The sequence below is a fragment of the Elephas maximus genome, chromosome 1 (genome assembly GCF_024166365.1).
Source record: "Elephas maximus indicus isolate mEleMax1 chromosome 1, mEleMax1 primary haplotype, whole genome shotgun sequence".
Lineage (NCBI taxonomy): Eukaryota > Metazoa > Chordata > Mammalia > Proboscidea > Elephantidae > Elephas > Elephas maximus.
In genome coordinates this window covers 11,572,606-11,600,458 of record NC_064819.1, presented here as the reverse complement: position 1 = coordinate 11,600,458, position 27,853 = coordinate 11,572,606, and the positions used below count along the sequence as shown (strand labels likewise).

Sequence of the window (27,853 nt, the reverse complement as noted above, 5' to 3'; positions counted from 1 at the left end):
TATGCTGAACAAATAATCTGTGAAGCTGGATTAGATGAAGAAGAATCCGGCATCAGAATTGGAGGAAAAATCATTAACCACTTGTGATATGTGGAACTTCCATCCCCACCTAATAGAAGGAAGTATTGCTTTGATTCCCCCAACAAGGTAGTGTCATTGGGGTCTAGTGGTAAACTAAGCCTTCACCCCCACTCAGCAGTTAGACTGAACAAGGTGGTACAAAGCAAAGCTAGTCAGAACCCCTGTCCCCCCTGGCTGTATTGTGTTAGCGGGGCCTAGTAGGAGCTGAGCGTCTACTCACACTCACAACACCAAGGTGGAACAAGCTGTTGCAAGGAGGAGTAGGTGACAACGTTTCCCACCTCTCCTGACATCAGCAGGGCCCACTGGGAAGCTGAACTTCCACTCCACTGATCTATGAGGCAGTATAAGTTATTACTCCATTTCCGGATAAGGTATGTCTACAGGGTCCAGCAGCACCTCAGCAGAGGTGCTTGCTATATAAAGATCAATAGTGTCAAATCCATGACCTCAGCTTCCACATTAAGGAACAAAACAAAAAGAAGAGCAAATCAAATCCAAAGTAAGCAGAAGAAAGAAAATAAAAAAGATCAAAGCAGGAGGCGGGACCAAAATGGCAGAGTAGTCAGACGCTTCCTGTGGTCCCACTCACAACAAAGACCTGAAAAAACGAATTGATTATATTTGACAATCTAGAAACCCTGAACATCAAAGACAAACTTGAGGAGTCAGGCTGAGTGGTAGGGGGAAGGAGACATAGTTCAGAAGCAGCAAAGATTTGCCAGACCTGACCTGGCTGGCACCCTGCCGGCTGGATTGGCTGGCGTTCATGGGCTGAGGCAAGCAATGGTGTTTGGGATGTGTTTTCCACATCGGGAGAAACCAAGCAGCAGAGAGCCTCTTCAAGCCTCCAGAAACAGGGAGAAGCAACGCTCAGTCGGTGAAAAGTAAGTATAAGCCTCTAACCTACTGTGCAAATCAAAAAAACCCTTCCCCCTTTTGGGAAGCACCTCTCTCCCATTTACCTGTCCCCTCCCCACTCTGCTCTCATCTGGTTCGGCTTCAGAGATTGCTCTGCCCCCTGGGCCGAAAGCAGGACCCATCAAACGCCCCAAACCATTTTCCTCACTTTGGAGAGGGAACAAATTAATAAACAGGAAAAAATACTCTGCCAGGTCTCCTAAGCCAGAAACTCAGGGCAGGCACAGTCCCTTTGCCTAGGCACAAGCATAAGGGGTCCACGGACTTTGAATACCTTTCACCTCTGCATAGACATGTGTGGGCTCATTTCAACAGAATAGGCCCTCATTAGCACTGTACAATAGGGTATACACTGAAGCCTATTTTCAACTGCAACAGCTATAAGAGGAAGCGGCTGATTTGTGACATCTGACACTGCTTTGCCCATTAAGCAGGGTCCTCACCTACCCGCATCAGGGGCCTGCAGACTGGTGGCTCCACCCACTCCACCTAGCCACCCACAACAGGGGTCCAAGAATAAATGGTGCCTCCCAGTCCTTACAGCCAACAGCACTGGGTACCCAAAGACCAGCTGTAAAACCCGTCCACCTATGAGCTCTAGGAAACAGGGGCACGCCTTCCACCCAGGCACTCAAGGGTAGCCATCAGCCCCTTGCCTTGCTCAGCTCAGGACCCTCTACTGCATTCAGATACCTGTGCCTACTCCAACCACCCCAACCTGTCTAGGACTGTAGGTGAGAGCCTGCACCACACACTCGGTGACTGACACCCTGGACACCTGAGCTGAATCCATACAAGAAAAGTAAATGGACTCTGGGGCTCACATACCTAGTAAAAGCTCTAACCACCTGGTGACAGGACATGAGAGCTTCAAAGACACCAATAATCACAGTAGCTTACACAACCAGCCTATTTGGGTATTAAAAAAATGAGACCCAGCACCGTCCAGTTGATGCCAACTCATAGCGACCCTATAGGACAGAGTAGAACTGCCCCATAGAGTTTCCACGGAGCACCTGGCAGATATGAACTGCTGATCCTTTTGGTTACAGCCATAGCACTTAGCCAGTAAGCCACCAGGGTTTCCTATTTGGGCATATCAAAACAAAAAAAGAAGCTATGACACGTTAAGCAAACATAAATTAAGTAAATATAATAACTTATTGATGTCTCAGAGACAAGAGTCAATGTCAAATCACATAAAAAGGCAGACCATGGTGGCTTCAGTAGCAACCAAAACAAAGAACCAAGAAACCTCCCAGAGGAAGATAATTTCTTGGAAATGCTGGAGGTAGAATTCAAATGACCAATATACAGAGCTCTTCAAAATATTAGGAAGGAGATAATGCAAAACACAGACCAAGCCAAGGAACCCACAAAGAAACAGAGGAACTTAAGAAGGTTATACAAGAGCATAATGACAAATTTAACAGGCTGCAAGAATCCACAGAGAGACAGCAAACAGAAATCCAAAAGATTGACAATAACATTTCCGAATTAGACAACTCAATAGAAAGTCAGAGGAGCAGAACTGAGGCAAAAGAAGTCAGAATTAGTGAGAGTGAAGATAAAGAACTTAACGCCAACTTATTTGAGGAAAAATCAGATATAAGAATTTAAAAAAATGAAACCCTGAGAATTATGTGGGACTCTACCAAGAAGAATAACCTACAAGTGATTGGAGTACCAGAATGGGGGGGATAACAGAAGATACAGACAGAATTGTCGAAGATTTGTTGGCAGAAAACTTCCCTGATATTATGAAAGATGAGAAGATATCTATCCAAGAAGCTCATCAAACCCTACACAGGGTAGATCTCAAGAGAAAGTCACCAAGACATATTATAATCAAACTTGCCAAAACCAAAGATAAAGAGAGAACTTTAAGAGCAGTGTCTTAGGCTGCGTTCTCTAGAGAAACAAAGCCAGTAAAGCGTATAAATATATATAGAGAAAGATTTATATCAAAGAAACAGCTCACGCAATTGTAGAGACTGGAACATCCCGAGTCCATGGATTAGGATAGAGGCTTCTTCCAATTCAAGTGGCCGAGGGGGATGGCGAACCCAAGATCGGTAGGTCGGAAAGCAGAGCTCTTGCTCGCAGGCTGTGAATATCAACGAATACCAAGATTGGCAGGCAAGACCTCAAGACTTCTCCTGATTCACTTAGCTGCAGGGGCTGGGGAACCCAAGATCAGCAGGTCGGACAGCAGGGATCCACTCACAGGCTGTGAAGATGGACGAATCTCAAGATCAGCAGATAAGTTGATTGCTCAACTCCCAAGAACCAGAGGTCAGAAAAATAGAAGGCAGCCAAAGGATCCAGAGTGAGCAAAAAGCCAGAATGTCTGCTTATATTCAGATGCAGGCCACACCCCCAAGGATAATCCCTTTCAACTGATTGGTTACTCACAGCAGATTCCATCATGGAAGGGATCACATATAAACACTGAGAATCATGGCCCAACCAAGTTGACACATAATCTTAACCATCACAAGCGGCTAGGGATAAACAAAAAGTCATCTAGAAAGGACAGTCAATAAGACTAAGCTCTGACTACTCAGCAGAAACTATGCAGGCAAGAAGGCAATGGGATTACACATACAAAGCCTTAAAGGAAAAAAATTGCCAGTCGAAAATTATATGTCCAGCAAAACTGTCTCTTAAATATGATGGCAAAATTAGGATATTTCCAGATAAACAGAAGTTCAGGGAACTTGTGAAAACCAAACCAAAATTACAAGAAATACTAAAGGGAGTCCTCTAGTTAGAAAATGAATAACATTGGATAACAAAACAACCCTAGACTAGAACACAGGACAGAACAACCAGATAACCCAGACAGGAAAGTAAAAAAAAAAAAGAAAAACCAAAGTTAAAACACCGAAAACAGGGAAACAGACATTAATGTGCAAAAGATGAACATTAAAACAAGAAAGAGGGACTAAATAATGTAGTCATAGAACTTACATATGGAGAGGAAGTCAAGGTGATATCAAGAAATAAAAGATTGGATTAAACCTAGAAAAACAGAGGTAAATATTAAAAATATATATATTAAGGTAACCAAAAAGGAAACTAACAATCCTACACATCAAAATATAAAATAAGAAAAACATACTTAGCAAAAACGAGTTGAACAACAATGAAAAAGATGAAAAGAAAATACATAAAGAAGAACAACTCAGCACAGAAAATTAAGTGAAACAAAGAAATTGTTAACAACACTCAAAAAATACATCAAAATGACAGCACTAAACTCATATCTATCGGTAATTACATTGAATGTAAATGGACTAAATGCACCAATAGAGAGTGGCAGAATGGATTAAAAAAAAAACACGATCTGTTCTATATGCTGCCTACAAGAGACACACCTGAGACTCAATGACACAAACAAAATAAAACTCAAAAGGTTGGAAAGAATATACAAAGCAAACAACAATCAAAACAGAGCAGGAGCAGCAATATTAATTTCTGACAAAATAGACTTTAAAGCAAAAGCCACCACAAAGGATAAGGAAGGACACTATATAACGATAAAAGGGTAAATACACCAGGAGGACAAAACCATAATAAACATTTATGTACCCAACAACAGGGCTCCAAAATACAATAATAGTAGCACACTTCAACACACCACTTTCAGTGAAGGACAGAACATCCAGAAAAAACCTCAATAAAGACATGGAAGATCTAAATGCTAAAATCAACCAACTTGATCTCACAGACATATACAGAATACTTCACCCAATGGCAGTCAAGTATACCTTTTTTTTCCCATGCACATGGAACATTCTCCAGAACAAACCACACACTAGGCTGCAAAGCAAGCCTTAACAGAATCCATAACATCAAAGTATTATAAAGCATCTTTCTGACGATAAAGCCATGTAAGCAGAAATAAGTTACAGAAGACAAGGAAAGGAAAATCAAATACATGGAAATTGAACAACGCCTTGCTCAAAAACTACTGGGTTAGAGAAGAAACTAAGGATGGAATAAAGAAATTCACAGAATCAAATGAGAATGAAAACACATCATACCAGAACCTTTGGGATACAGCAAAAGCAGCGCTTGGAGGTCAATTTATAGCAATAAATGCACACATCCAAAAAAAAAAAAGAAAGGGCCAAAATCAAAGCATTAACCCTAGAACTCGAACAAACAGAAAGATAGCAGCAAAAGAAACCCTCAGGCACCAGAAGAAAGCAAATAATAAAAATTAGAGCAGGATTAAATGAAATAGAGACTAGAAAAACAATTGGAAGAGTTAACAGATGAAAAACTGGTTCTTTGAAAAGATCAACAAAATCGATAAACCACTGGCCAAAGTGACAAAAGAAAAACAGGAGAGGAAGCAAATAACCCCAATGAGAAATGAGATGGGGGATGTCGCAACAGGCCCAACTGAAACTAAAAGAATCAGAACAGAATACTATGAAAAACTATACTCCAAAAAATTTGAAAACCTAGAGGAAATGGACAAATTTCTAGAAATACACTACCTACCTAAACTAACACAAACAGAGGTAGAACAATTAAATAAACCAATAACAAAAGAAGCAATTGAAAAGTTAATTTTAAAACCCCCAACAACAAGAACAAAAAAAAAAGCCTGGCCCTGACCACTTCACTGGAGAATTCTACCAAACTTTTGGAGAAAAGTTAACACCACTACTACTAAAGGTATTTCACAGCATGGAAAAGGATGGAATACTCCCAAACTCATTCAATGAAGCCAGGATAATGTTTATACCAAAACCAGGTAAAAACACCACAAAAAAAGAAAATTACAGACCAATATCACTCAAGAACAATGGCACAAAAAATCCTCAATAAAATTCTACCCAATAGAGTTCAAAAACGTATCAAAAAAAATAATTCACCATAACCAAATGGGATTCCTATCAGTTATGCAGGGATGGTTCAACATTAGAAAACCAATCAACGTAGTCTATCACATTAATAAAACAAAAGACAAAAACCACATGAGTTTATTAATTGATGCAGAAAAGCCATTTGACAACGTTCAACACCCATTCATGATAAAAACTCTCAGCAAAATAGGAATAGAAGGGAAATTCTTTAACACAATAAAGGGCATTTATATAGAGCCAACAGCCAACATCATCCTAAATGGAGAGTCTGAAAGCATTTCCCTTGAGAACGGGTACCAGACAAGGATGCCCTTTATCACCACTCTTATTCGACATTGTGCCAGAGGTCCTAGCCAGAGGAATAAGGTAAGAAAAAGAAATAAAGGGTATCCAAATTGGTAAGGAAGAAATAAAAGCATCTCTATTTGCAGATGACATGATCTTACACACAGAAAACCCTAAAGAATCCTCAAAAAACTACTGAAACCAATAGAAGAGTTCAGCAGAGTCTCAGGATACAAGATAAATATACAAAAATCAGTTGGATTCTTCTACACCAACAAAGAGAACATCGAAGAAGAAATCACCAAATCAATACCATTTATAATAGCCTCCAAGAAGATAAAATACTTAGGAATAAACGTTACCAGAGACATAAAAGACCTATACAAAGAAAACTACAAGACACTACTGCAAGAAACCAAGAGAGAACTACATAAATAGAAAAACATACCTTGCTCATGGATAGGAAGACTCAATATTGTGAAAATGTCATTCTACCCAAAGCAGATACAATGCAATAATACCCAAAGCAGATACAATGCAATCCTGGTCCAAATTTCAATGACAGTTTTTAATGAGATGGAGAAACAAATCATCAACTTCATATGGAAGGGGAAGAGGAAGATAAGTAAAGCATTACTGAAAAAGAAGAACAAAATGGGAGGCTTTGCACTACCACAGTAGTCAAAACCACCTGGCACTAGTACAACATCAGATGCATAGACCAATAAAACAGAATTGAGAGTCCAGATGTAAATTCATCCACCTATGAGCAGCTGATATTTGACAAAGGCCCAAAGTCAGTTAAATGAAGAAAAGACAGTCTCTTTAACAAACAGTGCTGGCATAACTGGATATCCATCTGCAGAAAAATGAAACAACACCCATACCTCACACCATGCATAAAAACTAACTGAAAATGGATCAAAGACCTAAGCATAAAATCTAAAACGATAAAGATCATGGAAGAAAAAATAGGGACAGTGTTAGGAACCCTAATACATGGCATAAACAGAATATAAAACATAAGTAACAATGTACAACACCAAAAGAGCAACTAAGTAACTGGAAAAAAAAAAAAAACTGGAAGCTCCTAAAAATCAAACACTTATACTCATTAAAGACTCCACCTAAAGAGTAAAAAGACAACCTACAGACTGGGAAATAATTTTTGGCTATGACATATCCAATCAGGATCTAATCTCTAAAATCTTCAAGATGTTGCAAAGACTCAATAACAAAAAGACAAATAACCCAGTTAAAAAGTGGGCAAAGACTATGAACAGACACTTTACCAAAGAAGACATTCAGGTGGCTGACAGATATGTGAAAAAATGCTCATGATCATTAGCCATTAGAGAAATGAAAATCGAAACTATAATGAGACACCACCTCACCCCAACAAGGCTGGCATTAATCCAAAAAACAAAATAATAATTGTTGGAGAGGTTGTGGAGAGACTGAACACTTATACACTGCTGATGGTAATGTAAAATGGTACAACCACTTTGGAAATCCATTTGGCGCTTCCTTAAAAAGCTAGAAAATAGAACTACCATACGATCTAGCAATCCCACTCCTTGGAATATATTCTAGAGAAATAAGAGCTGTCACACAAATAGATATATGCACACCCATGTTCACTGCAGCACTGCTCACAACTGCAAAAAGATGAACACAACCTAGGTGTCCATCAACTGATGAATAGATAAATAAATTATGGTATATTCACACAATGGAATACTATGCAACCATAAAGAACCATGATGAATCTGAGAAACATCTCTCAACATGGATGAATCTGGAAGGAATTATGCTGAGTGAAATTAGTCAGTGAAATAGTACAAGACCACTATTATAAGAACTCAAGAAAAGGTTTAAACACAGAAGAAAACATTCTTTGATGGCTACAAGGGTGGGCAGGGAGGGGGAGGGGAATTCACTAACTGGATAGTAGACAAAGAATTATCTTAGGTGGAGGGAAGGAAAACACACAACACAGAGGAAGTCAGCACAACTGGACTAAACCAAAAGCTAAGAAGTTTCCTGAATACAATCAAATACTTCAAGGGAGAATAGCAGAGGCTGGGGAACATGGTTTCAGGTGACATCTAGGTCAATTGGCATAACAAAGTTTATTAAGAAAATGTTCTGCATCCCACTTTGGTGAGTGGCATCTGGGGTCTTAAAAACTAGCAAGCGTCCATCTAAGATGCATCAATTGGTCCCAACTCACCTGAAGCAAAGGAGAATGAAGAACACCAAAGACACTAGGTAAATATTAGCCCAAGAGACAAAAAGCACTACATAAACCAGAGACCACATCCGCCTGAGACCAGAACTAGATGGTGCCCGGCTACCACCAATGACCATCCTGCTAGGGAACACAACAGGGGGTCCCTGACAGAGCAGGAGAAAGTGGGGTACAGAACTCAAATTCAGGTAAAAACAGCACACTTAATGGTTTGACTGAGACTAGAGGAGAGCGCTCCCCCCCCGCCCCGCCACACCGTTAACCCAGAACTAAAACCATTTCTGAAGCCAATTCTTCAGACAAAGATTAGACTGGACTATAAGACATAAAATGATACTCATGAAGAGTGAGCTTCTTAGTTCAAGTAGATGCAGAAGACTAAATGGGCAGCTCCTTTCTGGAGGTGAGATGAGAAGGCAGAAAGGGATAGGAGCTGGTTGAATGGACACGGGAAATCCTTGGTGGAAAGGGGGAGTGTGCTGTCACATTATAGGGATAGCAACTAGGGTCACATAACAACATGTGTATTAATTTTTGTATGAGAAATTAACTTGAGCTGTAAACTTTCACCTAAAACAATTTTAAAAAATTTTTTAAATATGAAAGCAGAAATCAATAAAAAGATTATAGGAAAACTTTACAGAAAAGAAACCAAATCTTTGTTCAAATAAGTATAACTGATAAACTTCTAGCCATACTGATTAGAAAAAAGACACAAATTATTCATCTTACCCATATCAAAAGTATGCCAATAAATCAGACAAAATGGGTTTTCACAATAGGTACTCATTTCTAAAGAAACAACACACTTTATTTGGCTATATCCTGAATGTTCTAGGAAATATAATTGGTTTTAATATAGATAATAACCAAAAATTAAGGATACATTCGTATGGCACCTGTTCTCGTCCCAATAGCCAAGATTTTCTGAACCGGATCAAAGGCTAATGCTGTAGGCTGATAAGGAAAACCATGCCGAACTGTCTGAAAGAGAGCAAATAGTATAAATAGTCATCAGGGAAATAAAAATTAAAATCACAAAATACCACTAAAAAACTACCCAAATGGCTAAAATTAAAATTAAAAAAAGTACCACCAAATTGAAATAATATATATAAATATGGGAAAATAAGAAATTAATTGTTAATTTTTTTTTAGAAATAAAAGGCTGTGGTAAGTTGTCTAAGACACAATGTAAATAAACAAAAATCAGTAACTTTATACTAGCAATAGTCAAATACCAATAGAACTGGGGACGATCCCCAGTTATATTTTTAGTTGTAGATTTGTAGTCTGCTGGATTTTTTAAAAGTCTCCAAACAAGTGTTTTATTCAGTAACACTGAATAATACATTTTTTAGTATATAAAGTGGTTAGGGAGACAAAATACTTTTCACTAGACTGGAACTTAATCTGTTTACAGAGTTTTGATTAATAGCAAGGTTATACTGAAATTTCTCCACGTGTATTTAATACTAAAGAAGTACAACCCAACCGGCAGAATTTACTTAGAAACAGAGTTGATATCAGTAGTTTCTGTTGTAGCTGTGACAACAAAATCCCATCAGAACTGATATTCAAGAAGGCATTATGTGTTTATATACCTCACAAACTTTCTTATTATCATCCTGTGATTCAAAGTGTTCAAAGTATCTCCTTTCAAAGTACCTATAAAAACCTAAAAGCGAAAAAACTGTACTTATACACAGTGATAAATAAATGAAGTCCTAATGGATAGCACATTTTCAAAAAGAAAATTCAGTTATTTCAAAAAGAAAATTCACCTACTTATCCCTCAAACCCCAGGTCAAGGCCTCATTCCTTACGTGAAATATTTACCAAAATTCTAAGCCAAAGCCCCAGTTTAGCACTCATTAAAAACTACTAAAGAATGCTTACGGCACTTTTTCTCCCCAAATATGTCCTTTGTAAACAGTGACCATGCTTTTAGTTTGCCTCCATTACTGAACCCAGTGCTGTGATTAAACAGTTGGGTTTTCTAAGTTTCTTAATATAATTTGTGTGTAGTAGTCATCCCTTCAAAAATTATTCCCTTAGATTTTAAGAAGGATGAATAATTATAAGCAAGTATTTTATAAATGTTGAAATAAAGTCTTTAGAATGATTTTAAAATCAATATATAATTATCTCTGTATTTGGAATCATTTTCTCTATTTTCCACAGTAACAAAAACACATTCAAAATAACAATAACTCAAAAGCTATCATTTTTACCATTTTCCCTCTGAGAGCCTTTGTGATTATTGTCACCATATGAAATTAAACTACATAATGTCAGGCTATTAGAATAGAACAAGCATCTACATTTGGGTAATTTTTTAATATATGCCATTATACAATTGGAGTGCATTACAGATATTGATATATCATTATATCTAGTATAAAAGTGGGGTTATTCTTTACTACCTAAATGTTTTTCTTCCCTGTCAAATTATAAACCACTTGCGTTTAGAGAGTCTGTTGTTTCAAGCTCAAGAGACATACAAGCATTAAAAAAACTGCCAGCTTTAACACAGCAGTTCAACACATACAGTGAGTAACTTTGATTCTACAGTTTGCACTATTAATTTTGGAAAAAAGAAACCCTAAGACTTGTAATTGACATAATGCATGAAAACATGCTTTGTAAATTAAGCATTTTATGCAAATATAAGCTCATAGCCCTGGTAGCAGAGTAGTTCAGAGCTCAGCTGCTACCAAAAAGGTCAGCAGTTCGAATCCGCCAGCCACTCCTCGGAAACCCTATGGAGCAGTACTACTCTGTCCTACAGGGTCACAAGGAGCAACAACTGACTCAATGGCAATGGGTGTGGATTTTTTTTGGTTTATGTAAAAAGTGCACCACCATATGTCTGTCAGCTTGTCGTACTGTGGTGGCTGTGTGTTGCTGTGATACTGGAAGCTTTGCCACCAGTATTTCAAATACAAATAGGGTCACACTTGGTGGACAGGTTTCAGCTTAGATTCCAGACTAAGACAGACTAGGAAGAAGGACCTGGCAGTCTACTTCTAAAAAAAATTGGCCAAGGAAAACCTTATGAATAGCAGCAGAGCATTGTCTGATATAGTGCTGAAAGATGAGCATGTCATATTGGAAGGCACTCAAAATACAACTGGGGAAGAGCTGCCTCCTCAAAGTAGAGTCGACCTTAATGATGTGGATGGAGTCAAGCTTTCAGGACCTTCGTTTTTTGATGTGGCATGACTCCAGATGACAAGAAACAGTTGCAAACATCCACTGATAATCATAACATGGAATGTACAAAGAATGAATCTAGGAAAACTGGAAGTCATCAAAAATGAAATGGAACACATAAACATTGATATCCTAGGCATAAGTAGGCTGAAATGGACTGGTACTGGCCATTTTGAATCAGACAATCACATGGTCTACCATGCCAGGAATGACAAATTGAAGAGAAATGTCACGTTCATCGTCAAAACAAACATTTCGAGATCTATCCTGAAGTTCAACGTTGTCAGTGATAGGATAATATCCACACGCCCACAAGGAAAACTAGTTAATATGACTATTATTTAAATTTACACATCAGCCACTAAGGCCAAAGATGAAGAAACTGAAGATTTTTACCAAATTCTGCAGTCTCAAATTGACCGAACATGCAATCAAGATGCATTGATAATTATTGGTGATTGGAATGAGAAAGCTGGAAACGAAGAAGGACTGGTAGTTGGAAAGTACGGCCTTGGTGATAGAAACAACACTGGAAAGCAATGACAGAATTCTGCAAGAATTCTTCATGGCAAATACCTTTCTTCAACAACATTCACATGGGCCTTGCCAGATGGCATACACAGGAATCACATCAACTACATCTGTGGAAAGAGACAATGGAAAGGCTCCATATCATCAGAACAAGGCCAGGGGCAGATTGTGGAAAAGATCATCAATTGCTCATATGCAAGTTCAAGCTGAAGTTGAAGAAAATTAGAATAAAGTCCATGAGAGCAAAAGTATGACTTTGAGGAATTTAGAGACCATCTCAAGAACAGATTTGACATTGAACACTAGTGACCAAAGACCAGAGGAGTTGTGGAATGACATCAAGGACATCATACATGAAGAAAGCAAGAGGTCATTAAAAAAAAAAAAAAAACCAAAGAAAAGACCAAAATGGATGTCAGAAGAGACTCCGGAACTTGCTCTTGCACATCAAGTAGCTAAAACAAAAGGAAGAAATGATGAAGCAAAAGAGTTGAACAGGAGATTTCAAAGGGCGGCTAGAGAAAACAAAGTATTACAATGAAACATGCAAAGACCTGGAGATAGAAAACCAAAAAGGAAGAACACGCTCAGCATTTCTCAAGCTGAAAGAAGTGAAGAAAAAACTCAAGCCTCAAATTGCAATATTGAAGGATTCTATGGGGAAAATATTAAACAACGTGGGAAGCATCAGAAGAAGATGGAAGGAATACACAGAGTCACTGCACCAAAAAGAACTGGTCAACATTCAACCATTTCAGGAGGTAGCATATGATCAAGAACCGATCGTACTGAAGGAAGAGGTCCAAGCTGCACTGAAGGCATTAGAATTGATGGAATACCAATTGGTATGTTTCAACAAATGAATGCAGCGCGGGAAGCTCTCATTCATTTATGCCAAGAAATTTGGAAGTCAGCTACCTAGCCAACCCACTGGAAGAGGTCCATATTTGTGCCCATTCCAAAAAAAGTGATCCAACAGGATGCGGAAATTATCGAACAATATCATTAATATTACACATAAGTCAAATTTTGCTGAAGACCATTAAAAAGCGGTTGCAGCAGTACACCAACAGGAACTGCCAGAAATTCAAACCAGATTCAGAAGAGGATGTAGAATGCAGGATATCATTGCTGATGTCAGATGGATCATGGTTGAAAGCAGAATACCAGAAAGATGTTTACCTGTGTTTTATTGATTATGCAAAGACATTCAATTGTGTGGATCATAACAAATTACGGATAACATTGCGAAGAATGAGAACTCCAGAACACTTAATTGTGCTCATGAGGAACCTGTACATAGACCAAGAGGCAGTCATCTGAACAGAAAAAGGGGCTACTGAGTGGTTTAAAGTCAGGAAAGGTATCCGTCAGGGCTGTATTCTTTCACCATACTTATTCAATCTGTATGCTACGTAAATAATCTGAGAAACTGAAGTATATGAAGAAGAACGGGGCATCAGGACTGGAGACTCAATAACAGCCTATGATAACAGCTGCTAACCAAAAGCTAGGCAGTTCGAATCCACCAGCTGCTCCTTGGCAATGGGTTTGGAATTTTTTTAGTACTTAACAGAAAAGTGTCCTTCCATAATATGAGAGAATCAAGTTCAAATTAAATTCATTTACCTTCTCTAATATTCTCTCATACTATCACCTTTTCTCATAATTATCATATAGATATATGTTAAAACATACCTTCAAAGAAACACAGCAAATTATACATTGACAGCTCCAATTCTTGCTATTGAAAAGTATAGAGATAAAACTCTATGGGGCAGTTCTACTCTGTCCTATAGAGTCGCTATGAGTCGGATTTGACTTAACAGCACTGGGGTTTATTCACAGGAAGTAGTATGAATATTAGCACACTGATAGCATGAACTAACCCAAAAGTTACCCAATTCTATCATCTTCTTATGCAATAAAGAACACAGAACTGAAGGACAGAAAAGTCTCTAACGTGATCTGCTTGTTCTGTCCAATGTATTTCCACTGGGTGTTTGTTTTCCACTCCTAAGACTCATTTTCATCTTTTAGGTGATTTTTATCACGTGGCTCATGTATTTTCTCTCTACTCTGGGCCCTATTAAACTTAATGTCTTCAAGATCCTTGCTTCAATCTATCACACACCTTGACTACATCATTCTTCCTTCTCTTTCAACTCAACTGACCATTACCAATTAATATCAGCCTCAAAGGAACAAAGCCTCATCATCACACACTTCTAGTCTCCTTTCAAGAACTCAAATTTGGCATTCTCTCTCTTTATTCAGAATATCTTTTTCTGTCATGCCTCGCACTCTATCTTTCTTCCTACCTTAGTACTTTCACTTAAACCCTTCTACTTAACTGAAACTTTTATTTTCTTCTTGGTTACACTAACTTTTCTCTTCAACCTATTTAACATCTTATCACTTTGCAACTTAATTCTGTATCATGCTTGAAAGTAATACTTTTTTACTGAAACTATTTTATGTGTCTATATAGCTATCAAACAAATTTCCGTGAATGTATAAATCTTTTCTCATGGGTATATATTAAAAATGGAAATTAATAGTCATAGACAAATAATTTGGCCCTGGGGTAAAATAAAAATCACTTTTAAAAGAAAGTGAAAATCTTATGAAGCAAAATTATAGAGGCAGAATATGTGGAGGAATATAGTGCTAGGAATCAGAAGACCTTGTTCAACTTTCACCTCTGTCAGTGACAATCTAATTTGGACATATCACAGTTTCTTCATCTGTAAAATAAGAGAATGAACTAAGTCATTTTAAGGTCACTTTCAATTCTATACTGTGCTACAAATTCAAACATTTGCACTAGGAATCATGGCAGAGTTAGACACACAGAGCAACAGGTATTTCTGTATTTCTCACAAAGAATGTATTCCTAAAAGACACATACAATGGGTTGGTATTTAGCATTTTAGTCCCTGATTCAAAAGAACTAATCATCTAACTGGTGATGGTGTTAACATATTAAAGATGACTTGCTGTTTATTCAGTCTGACTTCCTCATGAGCTACACACTTGGATTTCAAACAGCTCACTGAGATATCTGGAACTGTTATTTCTATACATATAAATAGCCTCTAATATTTGATGGTTACCTCTCCTTCTCAAATGGCATCTTCTTAAATCTCCACTAATAGGAAAAAAAAAACAGTTTGAGCCTCCATTACAAATAAAATAAGATCTATATTCACAATTTACTTGCAGAAATAGCATTATTGCCCACTACCAAAAAAGTAAATGCAGAGCTGATGTCTTTCTCAGCCTATTTACTTCCAGTTGCAAGGAACTTAAAAATGACTGCTTTTCAAGGAGGCAGAGCCAGTGTGGCACCCTAGACAGAGGCACCACACTGTCCCTCTGCAGAAAAGACCTGAAAAACTAAGTAAAACAGATACAAACATCCATTCTGGAAGCCTAAGCATCAAATGAAGGGATAAAGAAATAGATCAAACACCGAAGGGAAGAAGAAACTGATGGAAAACAGAGAACAAGGAGAGATAGGGCGTGGAGGTCTCCTGCCAACTAACACAGCACAGAGTGGCTATCTTGAATCACAGCCAACAAAGACCCTGGACAGGGAATGGGGAAGGCAACTTCATGGAGTTACCAACAGCAGACAGAGCACCCGGCAACCAGAGAAACACACTTTCCCACCCCTCACCCTTTTGGTGAGTAGCAGCAGGAATTCCCCCCAGCCTAGCAGCCCCCACCACCAGGGTCCATAATAAGAGCCTCCCCACAGGCCCGCCCCACCCCATCCCGCTGTGCGGCTTTTTTTGTTTCTTTTTTTTCCTTCCTCCTTCCACCTAGCCCCATATACCACCTCCCCTCCCTTACCACTGGCCCCTGGGTCTGCCCCACCCCCACTTGCTGGCCCCCACCACACCGTTTTTTTCCTCCTTTCTCCTTTTCTTTCTCCCTCCCATCTAGCCCCATACACTACCTCCTCCACCTTCCCACAGACCCCCAACTGCACTGCCAGGGCTAGAGGGTCATGATAGCAAAGGTCCACCCCCCTGGGTCCACCCTGCCCTCACCTCTCCGTTTTTCCATGCCACCATTTTTTTCTTTTTTTTTTTTTTCTTCTTTCTCCCTACTACCTGGCTCTGTAAACCACATCTCCTCCCTTCCCACCGGCCCCCAGGTCTTCCAGCCCCCACCTGCTGGCTCCCTCCATGTCACCGTTCTTTTGCTTTTCTTCTTTTCGTTCTCTCTCCCACCTAGCCCCATAAGGCACCTCCACTCCCATCCCACGGGGCCCTCCACTCCCTTCCCACCCCCATTTGCCAGCCCCCATCATGTCCCCATAGTTTTTCTTTTTTTTTCTCTTTCTTGTTTTTCCTTCTCCCACCTAGCCACATATGCCAACTCTCCCTCTCTTCCTGCCAAGCCCCACTGCACCACCATGGCTGGAGATCCACCTGTGCATCTGACCACCACCACCTGCTGGATCCCACTGCGTCACCCTTTTTTTTCTTTCTTTTCTCGATTTTCTTTCTCCTTCCCACATATCCCCGTAAGCTACTTCCCCTTCCTTCCCACAGGCCCCTGGATCTGTCCCACCCCAACTTGCCATTGCCCACAGTACCACCATTTTTTTCCTCTCTCTTTCTTACTTTTCTTTCTCTCTCCCACATAGTCCTTTTAGCCACCTACAACCCCATCCTGCCAGCCCCACCATGCTGCCGTGGCTGGAGAGCAACTGGCACACCAGCATACCGCCGCAGGTCCACCTTGCCCCCGTATGCTGGATCCCACCATGCTGCTATTTTTTTCCTTCTTTTATTTCTTTTCCTTCTTCCACCTAGCTCCATAAGCCACCTCCCCTCCCTTCTCACAAGCCCCTGGGTCTGCCCTGCCCCCACTCACTGGCCTCCACCACACTGCCATTTTTTCCCTCTTCCTTTTCTTTCTCCCTCTACCTAGCCTTGTATACCACCTCTCCCCACTTTCCACTGGTCCCCACCATGCCACCACGGCTGGAGAGCTCCCCTGTGGCCCACTGTGCCCCCACCCACTGGCTCCCACCACACTGCCATTTTTTTCTTAATTTTCTTTCTTTTCTTTCTCCCTCCCACCAAGCCCTGTAAGCCAACTCCCCTCCCTTCCCACTGGCCCCCAGGTCCACCCTGCCCCACTCACCAGCCCCCACTGTACCTTTTTTTTTCTTTTTTTTTTCTCCTTTCTTACTTTTCTTTCTCCCTCCCACATAGCCCCACACACCACCCCCTTCTCAGCTGGCCCACACTATACCACCACAGATAGAGTACACTGGTGCATCAGCCACCTGCTGCCCCAGGTCTGCCCTGTCCCCACCTGCCAGCCCTCACCATGCTGCTATTTTTTTCTATTTTTCTTTTTCTTTCTTTCTTTTCTCTCTCCCATCTAGCCACATACACCATCTCCCCCCTTCCCACTGGCCCCTGGGTCCACCCTGGCCCCATACGCCTGCTCCCACCATGCCACCCTCTTTGTTTTCTTCTTTTCCTTCTCACTTATCCCATACGCCACCTCTCCCCCTTATACCAGCCCCAGCCAAGCCATCACAGCGAAAGTATCCTCAGCTCTCAGGCCAACCACCACATTGGACTTGCATTTCACCTTACCTCCTGCCACTGAAACAGCTGCTGAACCGTGGGAAGTGAGCCTGTACCGGTCCCCATCCAACACCCCGACCATCTGACAAGGGGCTGTGAATGCTCACACACCACTGGACCAACATCAGGGGGCAGACAGTGCTTACCCAGTCCACTTCCAGCCATCTCAACAAATCAGTGTACAGTGAAGCAGGCTTGCCAAGCCTGCTGCTGTCCTGCCCACCTGGATAAGGTGGTAAGAGCTAGCATACCCACAGCTGAGCAAGCAGCAAAGCACACCCATTCCACCCACTCTGATATATCAAAACAAAACAAAAAAGCAGATGAAAGAAATGAACATACAACCAATAAAAAAAAAAAAAGGGAAAATAAATACTTTAATGTCTCAGGGACAGCAGACAACATAAAAACATGTAAAAAAGCAGGACAAGATGACTACAGTAAGTGATCAAAAAGAAAAAAAAAAGAATCAGGTAACCTTCAGGTAGAAGAAAAAAAAAAAAGCAAGGGAAATACCTGATGTGGAATTCAAAAGACTAATATTTAGGGCTCTCCAAGAGATCAAGGAAAGCACAACAAAACCAAGGAAAAAACAGAAAAAAATCATGGAAAACACAGACAAAACTACCAAAAACATAGCCAAAGTCAAGGAAAACACAGATAAGGCAACAGAAGGATTCAGGAAAATAATACGAGAACAAAATGCCAAAATAAATAAACAGAAACCATGCAAAAAACAGCAAGTAGAAACCCAAAAGATAAATAACAAAATGTCAGAAATGGACAACTTAATAGAAGGTTTTAGGAGGAAATCTGAAACAACAGAAGACAGAATTAGAGAGACTGTAGACAAATCCACATACCCCACTTTGAGGAAAACTCAGAGAAAAGAATGAAGAAAACCTAAGAATTATGTGGGATACAATCAAGAGCAAAAATTCGCATGTGATCGGAGTTCCAGAAAAGGGAGGAGAAAATAGAAAATACTGAGAAGACTGTTGAAGATTTGCTGGCAGGAAACTTCCCAAATATAAAAGATGAGAAGTTGGCCATCTAAGACTCTCAATGAACCCCATAAAGGACAGACCCCAAAAGAAAGTCACCCAGATGTATCATAGTCACATTGCCAAAACTAAAGACAAAGAAAGAATCCTGACTGCAGCTTGAGAAAAATGAATAGTCACTTACAAAGGGGAAACAATAAGGCTAAGCTCCAATTATCCAGCAGAAACCATAAGGTAAGAAGGCAATGGCATGACATATGTAAAACTTTCAAAGAAAAGAAAACTGCCAACCAAGAATAATGTATCCTGCAAAACTCTCTCTCAAATATGATGGCAAAATTAGGACATTTCCAGATAAACAGAAATTAAGGAAATTTGTAAAAACCAAACTTACAAGAAATAACACTGGGTGGGTATTGGTCTCATTCTGTCTGAGCAAAGGAGAATGCACAAAACCAAACACACAAAGAAAATCTGAGTCCAAAGGACTAACACACCACATAAACCACAGCCCCAACAAGCCTGAGACCAGAAGAACTAGATGGTGCCTGGCTACTGCCACCAACAGTTCTGACAGAGATCACAATAGAGGGTTCCAGACAGAACAGGAGCAAAATGTAGAACAAAATTCAAATTCACAAAAAAAAGACCAGACTTACTGGTCTGACAGAGACTGGAGAAACCCCCGAGACTATGGCCTCCAGGCACCCTACTAACTCAGAGCTGAATCCACCTTTCAGCCAAAGATTAGATAGGCCTATAAAACAACAACACACATAAGGAGCATGCTCCTTAGTTCAGTCAAGTATAGGAGACGAAATGGGCAACACCTGTCCAAAAGCAAGGACAAGAAGGCAGGAAGGGACAGGAAAACTGGATGAATTGACACAGGCGACCTGGGGTGGAAATGTGGAGAGTGCTGACATGTTACAGGGACTGCAACCAATACCACAAAACAATTTGTATATAAATTTTTGAATGATAAACTAATCTGTGCTGTAAATTTTCACCTAAAGCACAATACAATTTTTAAAAATGACTTTTTTTTTCTTGCTCTATTAGAAATAAACAATGAAGACTACATGCATAAAATCAGTGCGCCAAAAGCTACTGTCTCCACCATCTGTTTTCTAAGTACCTGGCACAGTGAAAAATCCTTTACATGGATTATCTCATTAAATTTTCATTCATTTCTATAGCCCCATGGGACAGGTAGTACCATTTCGTATGAAGAAAGTGAGACTTAGAAAGGTTAATCAATTTGTACAAGGTCACTAAACCAGTAAATATGCAATTTAATTGACCGCTTTGGAAGCGAGAGCTCTGTAGCTTTTGGGTCATCTAACCCTATCTCAGCATGCAAAATGTAACTTCCTGATTTGTCCTATGCAAATTAAAGACCAGAGCCAGAAATGGCTTTGAAATAGATCAAAAGAAATACCAGAACTTCAGTTTGGGTAGAGCCGAGATCACCCATTGAATTAAAGCAACTGCAACAAGAATAGGCAAACATTTGTAATTCCAATTTCACTAAAAGATGTAAATAAACTCAGTCCCTGTGCCTTATGCTTCAACATGAAAATAATGAGACTACATCAAGAAAGGAGGAACAGTGGTCATCTCTGATCTTTGGGGGACAGAGAGGGAAGAAATGGAATTAGAGACCAGTAAAATGCTTTTTACCTCCTACTTCCCAGCAAAATGCTTTTATTCCCGTTCTGGAATAAGGGGTGTCATGTTAAGGTAGGAAGCAACTCTGACCTATGTGATCCTTCACAGTTCTTCTGACTTTATAATGCAAGGTACTTGTACAAATTTAAAATGTTAGTTTACTAATATTCTTGGAACATATAAAGACAGTTTATTTTGCAAATATACAGCAGGAAAAGCCATGAGCAGAGGGAATGGCAAAAGTATGGGTGGTGCAGGGTACAGTAAAAATGGACACAAGATCTCAGAAACTTATGATTAAGAATGGGCGAATAGGTCTGAGCTCAGAGGGAAAAGGAGAAAGACTGGCAGAGATTACTAAAAGAAAAGATTATAGGCTAGTGACCCTGAGCTCTGTCAGGGCCACCTCTACCTCATATTGCTGCTGGTAATAGACCTCTAACAACTACAGCAAGCACAGTTCATAGGGTAACAATTTAGAAATTGGTGGATATTTAAAGGAAAAAAAAATGTGAGCTATTTCTTCTGACTATGAGAACCTTACTCACCAATGTGGCATGATGTGAAAAATCAGAGTTTCAGGAGAAATGTGAATATCTGGGCTCCATACACCCACCAAAATTTTCCTTATTTTTGTCTGTTGCCCAATTCTCAAATGATAACAAATGTTTTTACACTGCAGCAACAAAAACTTAAATACCTAGGGGAGACAACATCTGGAGAGACAGATAAAAGAATAATACATTGTCAACATGTCTTTTCATTCACAATGAGACTATCTTAATGATTATCAGTGCTTTCACTCCTAGAGGAGGAGAGAAGAGTCAATATAATGGTAGAGAAAAGGCAAAGAAAGTGAAGGCTGAAAGCTGAAGACCAACCTCACCTACTGAAATAGAAACTATGAATGGAGGCATTTTTTACGTTGGAGAACACTAGTACCAAAGGCAATATTTAAAGATGTGTAACACTGACCTCTTGGGCAGTAGCAGCAGAAAGCTATACAAAAGAAAGCCTTTGATTTGGCAGTAACTTAGTATTTTATAGACAGACTTGCCTATCTTCGTCACTAGGCAGGTCTGTCTGAAAAGGTCCAAGATAGTCTAAAAGAACTAGTTATTAAAACGGTTGAGGGTTATTTTCAGGTAAATAGGCAGAAGAATCAGAACTTCTAGTGATAAATGACTGGGCAGCAGAAACAAGTCACACAACTAGCAAATTTGATTTGATTTAGAGATTAAACTCCCAAGTTAAACAGACCTGAGTTTAAATCACAGCTCTACACTTGACATCTTTGCTTTTTAAAACTTTAAAGAGATATTTTGCTGTATATTTTCCCAGTGCAATACATCCTTTGATTTCTTGACTGCTACTTCCATGGAAATTGATTGTTGACCCAAGTACAATGAAATCTTTGACAACTTCAATTTTTTTTGCTATTTATCATGATGTTTACTGGACCAGTGGTGAGGATTTTTGTTTATGTTCAAGTGTAATCCATATTGAAGGCTGTAATCTTTGACCTTCATTAATAAGTTCCTCAAATAGTCTTCACTTTTCACAAGCAAGGTTGAGTCATCTGCATATTGCAGGTTGTTAATGAGGCTTCCTCCAATCCTGATGCCCAGTTTTTCATATAGTCCAGCTTCTCAGACTATTTGTTCAGCATATAGACTGAATAAGTGAGGTGAAAGATACAACCTTGCTGTACACCTTTTCCAAATTTAAACCAAGCAGTATCCCTTTGTTCTATGTGAAGGACTGCTTCTTGACCCATGTACAGGTTCAGGATAAACACAACTAAGTGTTCTGGAATTTCCATTCTTCGCAATGTTATCCATAATTTGTGAGGATCCACAGCCGAATGCCTTCATGTAGTCATTAAAACACAAGCAAACATCCTTCTGGTATTCTCTGCTTTTGGCCATGATCCATCTGACATCAGTAATGATATCCCTCATTCCACTTCCTCTTCTGAATGTGGCTTGAACTTCTGGTAGTTCCCTGTCAGTGTACGGCTGCAGCCATTTTTCATTCAGCAAAATTTTGCTACCATGTAATATTAATGGTATTGTTTGATAATTTCCACACTTGATTGCCTTTCTTTCAAATGGACATGAATATGGATCTATTCCCGTCGGTTAACCAGGTAGCTGTCTTCCAAATTTCTTGACACAGGTGATTAGGCACTTCCAGTGGTGCATCCATTTATTGAAACATCTCAATCGGTATTCCACCAGTTCCTGGAGCCTTGTGTTTTCACTAATTCCTTGAGTGTAGCTTGAATATCTTCCTTCAGTACCAATGGTTCTTTATCATATGCTACCTCCTGAAACGGGTGAACATTGACCAGTTGATTTTCATACAGTGATTCCATGTATTCTTGCCATCTTTTTTCTTTTTTAATTGTTGTAAAAATATATATAATACAACATTTGCCACACCAACACTTTTTAGGTATACAATTTATTGGTATCAATTACATTGATCATCCTACTTGGATCTTTTGATGCTTTGTGTATCACTCAGTATTTTGCCCATATAATCCTTCAATATTGCAACTCAGGGCATGAAATTTTCTCTTCAGTTCATTCAGCTTGACAAATGCCCATTGTGTTCTTCCCTTTTGGTTTTCTAACTCCAGGTCTTAGCACGTTTCATTGTAACACTTTACCTTGCCTTCTCAAGCAGCCCATTGAGGCCTTTTTTTGTTCATCTCTTTTACTTCTGATGAATGATTTTCTTCTGTTTGCTTTTGCTACTCTGCACTTAATAGCAAGTTTCAGAGTCTCTTCTGACATTCATTTTTGTCTTTATACCTTTTTAATGGCCTTTCACTTTCTTCATGTATGATGTCCTCGATGCCATTCCATAGATCTTCTGGTCTTTGGTCATTAGTGTTCAGTGCATCAAATATATTCCTGAGATGGTCTCCAAATTGGGTGGAATATATTAAAGGTCGTGCTTTGTTTCTTGTGGGCTAGCTTTGATTTTCTTCACCTTCAGCTCGAACCTGCATATCAGCGATTGATGGTCTGTTCTGCAATCAGCCCCACCTTTGTCTTGACTGGTAATACTGAGCTTCTCCATTGGCTATTGCCACAGATGTAGTAAATTTGATTTCCGTGTAATCCATCCAGTGAGGTTCACATTATAGTCATCCTTTGTGTTGTCTAAAAAAAGTATTTCCAAAGAATAAGTCATTGGTTTTGTAGAATTCTGTCATGCATTCTCTGGCATCATTCCTATCACCAAGGCTATATTTTCCACTACTGTTGTTTCTTCTTTGTTTCCAACTTCTGCATTCTAGTCACCAGTAATTATCAATGCATCTTGATTGCATGTTTGATCAATTTCAGACTGCAGTAGTTTTCTAAAAAACTGGCCTTTACTCTTCAAAAATGTCAAGAGGATAAAACTCAAAGAAAGACTGAGTAATTAGTCCATCTTAAAGTAGACTAAAAAGGCAAGATAGCTAAATACAACATGCAATTCTAGATTGGATCTTAACTCAGAAAAAAAGAATATTTATTTTTATTTTGCCTTAAAGGACATTAGTGAGACAACTAGCAAAATTTGGATAAAGTTTGCAGATTAGATAACATTAGTATATCAATGTAACTTTCCTAATTTTGCTAATTATACTGTTTTTTTAATGCCCTTAATTATAAGGAATATACATTTAAGTGTTTAGGAGTAAAGGGGTATCTATCTGCAACTTACTCTGAAATAGTTCAGAAAATGAGAAAAAATGATAACACAAATGTGGTAAATGTTAATGTTTGCAGAGTGTGGGTGAAAGGTATTATCAAATTTTTAAACTATTGCTGTAACCTTTTCTAAGTCTGAACTTATATCAAAATAAAAGCCCCCAAATAATATAATAAAATAAAATATCCCAATTAAAAATATATGTGTATTTAAGGATACGGGGAAAGAACAGACAAAACAAGAACAGCAAAATGTAGTAACTGTTGAAACTGGGTGATTCCTTTATCTTGTCAGAGTAGAACTGTGCCCCATAGGGTTTTCAGTGGCTGATTTCTCAGCAGTAGATCACCAGGCTTTGCTTTCAAGGTGCCTCTGAGTGGACTTGAACTGTCAACCTTTCAGTTAGCAGTCAAGGGCTTAACTCTTTGCACCACCCAGGGACCTCTTTACACTTTACAGTTTACCTTCTCTGAATTCTTTAAATATGGCATCAATTTTTGGCTTTGTAAAACTTTTAATCTCTGATTAAAATCATTGATTTTAGTCACTAATTCATTAAAAAAAAAATTCACTAGGAGTCCTTATAAATTAATTTTAGCATTACCTACCAAAAAAAACCCGTTGCTGTTAAGTCGATTCCGACTCATGGCAACTCTATAGGACATAGTAGAACTGCCCCATTGGGTTTCCAAGGCTGTACATCTTTACAGAAGCAGTATCTCTCTGCCATGGAGCACCTGATGGGTTCAAACAGCTGAGCACTTAACCACGGGGTTCTTTTGCATTAATCTGAAAATTAGAAATGACTCCCCAGTATACTTAATATATATTTTAAATAAAAACACTAGTGTATTACACACTTTAGAAAATTAGACTTTCAAATAGTAAAAGGAATTTTAAAATACCTTCTTTTTGAAAATAAGAAAGGCACCATCACTACAACCAAAAGCTTTTATAAAGATTATTATTTTGATACTAAAGTAGAAATAAAAAGCTCAATTTTCTCTTATGGGAAAAAAATTCAATTTAAAAGCTTACAGCAGGGCTTCTACTTGAGACTTTTAATAATAGTCGAAGTTATTGCTGTTAAACTAATATGTAAATGATTTTACAGAATTATAATGCAAGGAATCAATACAATCATGCTATTATTAAAAGTAAAGTTTGGAACTTTCCTAAGATTTTTACAGACACATATTCAGAGGAAGGCAGAAAGGGGTCTACAGAAATGCACTAAACATCAAGAAATAGAATTTTGACTTAATCACTAGTAATAATCCCACAAGTAAACATACCTAGAAATTATGTAAGATTTTTAATTAGTTCTATATTGAGATATACAGGGAGAATAACAGTACTGTTTGTTTTTAAGAACATAAGAAATGTCACACTAAATAGACCAACAGTCTGATCAGCTTCTGACAATAAACATGACTGTTCTCCAAACACCAAGGACACAAGGTAATTATGAGCCCAAGAGACAGAAAGGGCCAGATAAACCAGAGTGAGACCAAAAGAGCTAGATGGTACCCCACTACAACCGATGACTGCCCTGACAGGGAACACAACACAGAATCCCTGAGGGAACAGGAGAGCAGTGGGATGCAAACCTCAGATTCTCTTAAAAAGACTAGACTTAACGGTCTGAGACTGGAAGGACCCCTGTGGTCATGGCCCCCAGACCTTCTGTTGGCCCAGGAGAGGAACCATTCCCAAAGCCAACTCTTCAGATAGGGATTGGACTGGACAATGGGTTAGAGAGGGATGCTGCTGAGGAATGAGCTACTTGGATCAGGTGGACACTTGAGACTATGTTGGCACGTCCTCCCTGGAGAGGAAATGAGAGGGTAGAGGGGATTAGAAGCTGGCGAAATGGACATGAAAATAGAGAGTGGAGGCAGGGAGCGGGCTGTCTCGTTAGGGGGTGAACAATGGGGAGTATGTAGCAAGGTGTATGTAAGTTTTTGTGTGAGAGACTGACTTGATTTGTAAACTTTCACTTAAAGTACGATAAAAATTTTTTAAAAAATGACTGTTCCCCAAGATAACTTTAAAAATTTATAAATATACTTGCTATATTTCTATAATTCCTTACTCTAGTCTGCCTCTGCATTTCATGCTGTCAAGATAAGGAAGGCAGTGAGCCCAGAGTATTGAGTAACCTGGCTTTGGTTTCTGACTCTTAAAAAAAAAAAAAAAAAAAAAATTTCATTTTAATTGTTTTTGGTTAAGCTTGTTAGCATGTCAGTCCTCACAAGGGTAGCTTAATTCTTCCTGGTTCACCTGTATTACCATTCTTACAGATGCCCATCCTCTACTGTCCTCTTTGGTGACAGGAACGTAATCTTCTAGATCCAGGGGAAGACTGACGCCAAGACACGTGGAACTCTCCAAGGAACACCCAGCCCACAGATGTTGAAAGGAGAAAAGGATCTTCCCCCAGAGCCAACAGAGAGAGAAAGCCTTACCCAAGAGCAGTCACTCTGATTTCAGACTTCTTTCTAGCCTCCAAAACTGTGAGACAATAAACTTCTGTTTGCTAAAATCATCCACTTGTAGTATTTTTGTTAGAGCTGTACTAGGTAACTAAGGCAGAGGCTTTATCCATAAGTTATCCTAGGGTGTCAGCTGTATCACCTATTATTCCACCAGCTTATAAACAGAAAAGAGACAAGTTTACATATCTCAGGGAATCTTCTGTAGTTTTTCTTATGGATAAAAACAGCTGAAATGGGGAACTCTGATCACGGTCTTGTGTCAGTCTAAGTTACAGAACCACTCAAGTAAAATAATGTGACATCAGAAGATATGTGGGGACAACGGAAAGCTTAAAGAAAAGAGTATTCAAGGATATCCGAGCACTTAGTCTACTTTTAGATTCTTAGGGTGCTAGAAAGCCCGTATCTCCACAGTCCAGACCTATGTTTCTGATTTTATACCTAGTTATCTGATATTATATCTGGTATGAGCACCATGAATACAAATCCATTTCCTTGCAGAAGGTACACTAGTTAGCAACATGTTGGCTCTAACGCTATCACCATTTATAAAAACAGCTTCTATATGTTGATGAATAGTGAGCTGGCTAATTTAAGAGTTTATTCAGAACTTTAGGGATTATGCCATCTGGTGCTGGTGATATATTTATTTTTATCTATTTTGTTAATTAGGTCTAGAATACCCCGTGTTTTTCACTGTCAATCTAACATTTCTAAACTGTATGCCTAAACAGATTGTTTGGAAAAAAAATGTTCTTCATATTGTCCTCAATAAAAATAATTTAATTGAATCTACTTTCTACAACCTTCTTTTCCATATCTTTTTGAAAATTATATACCATGTTCCTAAAGTGGTGCGACTCATAACAGGCAACTTTAAGTGTTAACAAAAAGAGAAATCAAGATAAGGTTAGAGAGTAATACGGGCAGGGTGGCCAATGAGGATTTCTCTGAGAGGACTGTAGCTGAACTGAGAACTGAGTGGAGTGAAGGCAGCAAGGAATGCAATTACTTGAGAGGAAAGCATTCCAAGGAAAGGAAAAAGCCTTGAGGCAAGAACCACATCTGAGGAACAAGAAGGCCAATATCACTGATGCAGAGTAAAGGAAAGAAGAGTTGAAAATAAAGTTTGGTCACTTTATTCATCAAGGGGCCAGATCACTTAGAATTTTGTAAAACATAG

The 27,853-nt window shown here is 39.0% G+C and overlaps 1 protein-coding gene across 2 annotated transcripts in view; it reads right to left on the bottom strand.

Moving 5' to 3' along the window:
• STXBP5L (syntaxin binding protein 5L) overlaps positions 1 to 27,853 on the bottom strand; it is a 379,510-nt gene that overhangs the window by 344,592 nt on the left and 7,065 nt on the right. For both annotated transcript variants that reach the window (XM_049877576.1, XM_049877583.1), the window contains exon 3: positions 9,308 to 9,405. In XM_049877576.1, the coding sequence (XP_049733533.1) occupies positions 9,308 to 9,405 (98 nt within the window). The remainder of the gene's footprint in view (positions 1 to 9,307; positions 9,406 to 27,853) is intronic.